At 35.5% G+C, this 4,584-nt stretch overlaps 1 protein-coding gene across 1 annotated transcript; it reads right to left on the bottom strand.

The window, feature by feature from the left end:
- Nucleotides 1-3,283: 3,283 nt before the first annotated feature.
- LOC125282703 (olfactory receptor 4L1-like) lies at nt 3,284-4,222 on the bottom strand. The gene has a single exon (XM_048218377.1). The coding sequence runs from the start codon at nt 4,220-4,222 to the stop codon at nt 3,284-3,286; it is 939 nt and encodes a 312-aa protein (XP_048074334.1).
- Between the last annotated feature and the right edge of the window lie 362 nt (nt 4,223-4,584).

Here is a 4,584-nt window from a genome sequence, read left to right as displayed (position 1 = left end):
TGGTAACTGTATGTTTAACATTTTGTGGAACTGCTAGAATTTTCTCCGAAATGGTTGCACCATTTTACATTCCACCAGCAATGTATGAGGGTTCCAACTGCTCTGTGTTCTCGTCTTTTTTGATTATAGCCATCCTAGTGGATATGAAGTGGTATCTTACTATGATTTTCATTTGTATAGCCCTAGTGACTAATGATGTTGAGCATCTTTTCATGTGTTTATTGCCCATTTATATATCTTCTTTGGAGACTTTTTTACTTAGATCCTTTGCCCATTTTTTTTAAACTGAGTTATTTGTCTTTTAATTCTAGAATTGTGTTCTTTATGTATTCTGGACTGATGTGTCTTATCAGATTCATGACTTATAAGTATTTTTTCTCCCATTTCATGCATTGTCTTTGTACTTTCTCCTGACTGTCATATTTGCTGGGATGTTTTTATTTGTTTGTCTTGTGATTTTTGATTGTGAGTTTTTTTGTAAAACCTTTCTGTGAGAGTTCAGTGTAGCCTAGTTACAAGGAACATTTTTTTTCAGTGAGTGTTTAATTTTGCCAAATGCCTGAGCCTACACCCTTAAGTAGCAAGTTAAAAGAAAAATTCTCACACTGATGTGTGTAAACATACAAAGAATATGATGATAAGCCCAACTTTTCTGAAGGACCCATTTATTTTCATCTACATCCAGAAACAAGTTTGGTTAACATCTTTTTCTTGCTGTCTGCTTCTGCTAGCCAGGCTTCTAATATTCTCTCTTTCTCTCTCTCTCTTTTTTTTTCCCCCAGAAAATATGTGCACACAGCATGGCCTCCAGTCAATTTCTATCCCTGTTAGGGCCTAAAGGCCAATCCACAGTACTTTCCCAAATTTATAGGTTCTCTAGGCAATAGTATTTTGTCGGTGTTCTCAGAGTGGGCAATGGCCCAGTGCTGGCTTACCCTCCTGGAATGGAGCTGAAGCTTCATACAGGGCCTCAGATGTGATTTGTTTACTTTCTCTTAAAATCTGTAATTGATTTTAAAGATTATTTTAGATGATTCTAGCAGTTTTATGTGCTTGGTTAGCAGAGCGGTTTAGGACTTTGAGTGTACTATACTGACAGACACAAAAATCTTATGTAATATTTTATCAGTTGGAGTGTAATCCCATCCCCCACTGGATGCATATTTTACCTTATAAATGGTTATCATTTATTTAAATAGAATGTGCTTTATTGTAAGACTGACATTTTATATTTACTGTGTAAAGATACAGTTGAATATAGTTTTCATAGCAAATATTCTGAACTTGCTTTATTTTCTTCCATTTGCCTAAAATTTTTAATTTCTTCCACATTCCTTTTCTTTAATAACAAGGCTCTCATTCATATAATTCAATTACTAAAATATATGAGCAATATATACCCTTATGTACTCTGATTTTTTAACAGATATCTCATAGTAGAAGTGCATGTATTTCTTAGTTATAGGTCAAATTGAATAATATTCTGGTAGAATACAGTTATTTCATCTTTTCTTTCTTCATTCAATAAATATGTATGAACTGCTGGGCACCAATAGGTATGCTAGATATTGGAGTTACATAGAATTTATAGCTAAAGACAAAGCTGATATTAACCTATAAGTGTGCAAATAATTATTGCCATATTTTATGCAAAGAATGGAAATTGCAGCATCTATAAATGAGTAAAATAAAAAAATCTACACTGGCCAAGGACATATAGGAAAGGGGTTCTAAAATATAATATTGAATGTGTGTTCTGTACTGTGAGAGGATGTTAGCTGGGTGAAAAAGTAATGGAAGATCATTCTAGGTGAAGGAAACAGCCTGGAAATAGTCCTCAATTAAGATGCCTGGTACTCTGAAGAATTTGAAAGAAAGTCAGTATAAACTGAAGGGGAAGAAATCAGAGAGGGAGACAAACCATGAGAGACTCTGGACTCCGGGAAACAAACTGAGGGTTTCAGAAGGGGGTGGAGGTGGGGGGATGGGGTATCTAGGTGATGGGTATTAAGGAGGGCATGTGTTGTGATGAGCACTGGGTGTTAGATGCAACTAATGAATCATTGAACTCTACATCAAAAACTAATGATGTACTATATGTTGGCTAACTGAACATAATAAAAAAAATAAATGAAAGGCAAATATACGATTAAAAAAACCTCAGTAGTCTTCTTTTTAAAAAAGTAAGTAAATATAAATCTGACATTATGAAAGAGTAGATTAGAGCAGAATTCCAGAAGCAGGTTGGCCTTTGAAGGCTAGTTAAGGATATGAACCTTCATCTCAATGCCAGAAAACAGTTTTAGGCAGGGAAGAAACATTGAGAATTGCATTTTAATCACATCACTCTGGATGCTTGTGGAGAATGCATTCAATGGAGGAAAGAACATATACAGTAGTTTAGAATCTATTAGAAAGCTATTGCCTAGAGGAGACAAGAAATGTTGGTGTCTTGAATTGGGAGAGAATACTTAAGATTACCATCAATGAGTACGGGATTCCCAATTTGGCATGCACTGCCCCCTCCTCAACACTCAGAACCAAATCAGATTTAGCTGATAATTAGAATAAGGATTATACTCTTACCAGAGGCAAATTTAAGTGTAATTTTATGTAAAGCACTTGGAAAGAATAAGTTACATGGCATGGTACCTAAAATCAAGAAATATCCTTCTACTTTTATTTATTGAGGTTTGAAATGCAACTGTGCAGTCTTATGCTATTGCTTGGAACATTTGGTTTCAAGGCTGCTTTTTGTCCTTCTACTGAAACTGTCTTTGCATTGGTTCCTTCCCTCTGGTATCTTACATTCTCTCTGGCATTTTATATTCACTCTGCTGTCAAATTTAATTATTTGTCTCATTGGATCAAGAGATTAGAATCATATCTTTCCCATTGTTGTTCATTATTTCACTCATCATTTATACTGGTACTTCATTTAAAGATAGTATGAATCTATGAATGTTGTTACCAATCCGCATCTATTAAAATCATCTCTGTTAGTATTCACCATATTTTTTAAATTGTTTTCTTCACCAGTAAATATACTGAATATCTGTGGAAAACGGCTTAGTGATTTCAAATGTCTGTTTTCTGTAGGTCACTCATTCTCATTATGTGCTTTAGCAGTAGTAAACGTGAATTAAAATATTTTATGGTTTTCTGCACAATGGTTCTGCCCTGGTCACTCTAACATAAGAGTGAAAGCATATATTATATATAATCTATTTAACTTCTGTTAGCACTGTGTTTGAAAGTTGTGTTGATTATATAGTGCTCAAATCTAGAAGTTCTGTGTAGAGATAACGTGTTGGAACCGTAATTTTCCCATGGCCCCTTGCATTTTCTGATTTCTCAGGGTATAGATAATAGGATTCAGTAAGGGTGTGATACCAGTGTAAAACACAGCAAGGACTTTATTACCTGCGAAACTATTGAATGGCCAGGCATAGATAAAGATACAAGGTCCAAAGAACAGAGTGACCACAATGATGTGTGCAGACAGTGTGGACAGAGCCTTGGAGAGCCCTCCAGATGGTCTTTGTTGTACAGTGATCAGGACGACAGCATAGGAGACAAGCAGGAGGATGAAACAGGTGAATGAGAGCAGTCCACTGTCAGCAATGACAAAGAATTCCAGGGTGTATGTGTCCACACAAGCAAGCTTAATCACAAGGGGAAGGTCACAAAATATATTGTCTATGACATTGGGGCCACAGAAAGGCAAGTTTACTATCAATACCATCTGGCTCATGGTGTGTACAAACCCAATTGTCCATGAAAGTATCACAAACCCACTCAGCAGCCTGTGGCTCATGATTGTCCTGTAGTGCAGGGGTTTGCATATGGCTACATACCTGTCAAAGGCCATGGCTATCAAAAGAGTCATCTCAGCACCCCCAAAGAAGTGCATAAAGAACATCTGGGTCATGCAGCCCCAAATGGAGATGGTCTTGTGTTCGTTGAGTAAGTCTGTGATCATTTTGGGCATGGTGACAGTGGAGAGACACATATCCAGAAAGGAGAGGTTTCCCAGGAGGAAGTACATGGGAGAATGAAGAGTGGAACTAAATGTCACTGTGACCATAATGAGAGTATTTCCCAACACAGTAGCACTGTAGATTAAGGAGAATGTTACAAAGAAGAAAATCTGAAGTTCCCATTGTCCAGAAAATCCTAATAAAATAAACTCAGTCACTACAGATCTATTTTTAAGATCCATTTACTTGATTCAGAAAGGCTCCAGAAGTTCTTTTATACCAAGAGAAAACAAAAGTAAAGCCATAATTAGCACTGATGTTTTCCTATTTCTATTTGATGAATAATAGTTGAACTTATGAAAATATATAATGTTAAACATATCAGCATCACTGTCTATAATTTGAAATTATTTTGTAGGTCACATCACTTTGAAACAATATTATACTTATGCAGCAATTAAAAAGCATTTGAAGGAGTGGAAATTTTATTTTCTATTGTTTTATTCTTTTAAATGACCCTCTTTTATCAATTGATCTTGATTGTTACTAATTTGCTCACTTGGAAAAATTAGATAAGTTGTTACATTAGTATTTATTTTGCCAT

The sequence above is a fragment of the Ursus arctos genome, unplaced genomic scaffold, assembly GCF_023065955.2.
Source record: "Ursus arctos isolate Adak ecotype North America unplaced genomic scaffold, UrsArc2.0 scaffold_33, whole genome shotgun sequence".
Classification (NCBI taxonomy): Eukaryota; Metazoa; Chordata; class Mammalia; order Carnivora; family Ursidae; genus Ursus; species Ursus arctos.
The sequence above is the reverse complement of the archived record's forward strand: the minus strand, read 5'-3'. Positions and strand labels throughout refer to the sequence as shown.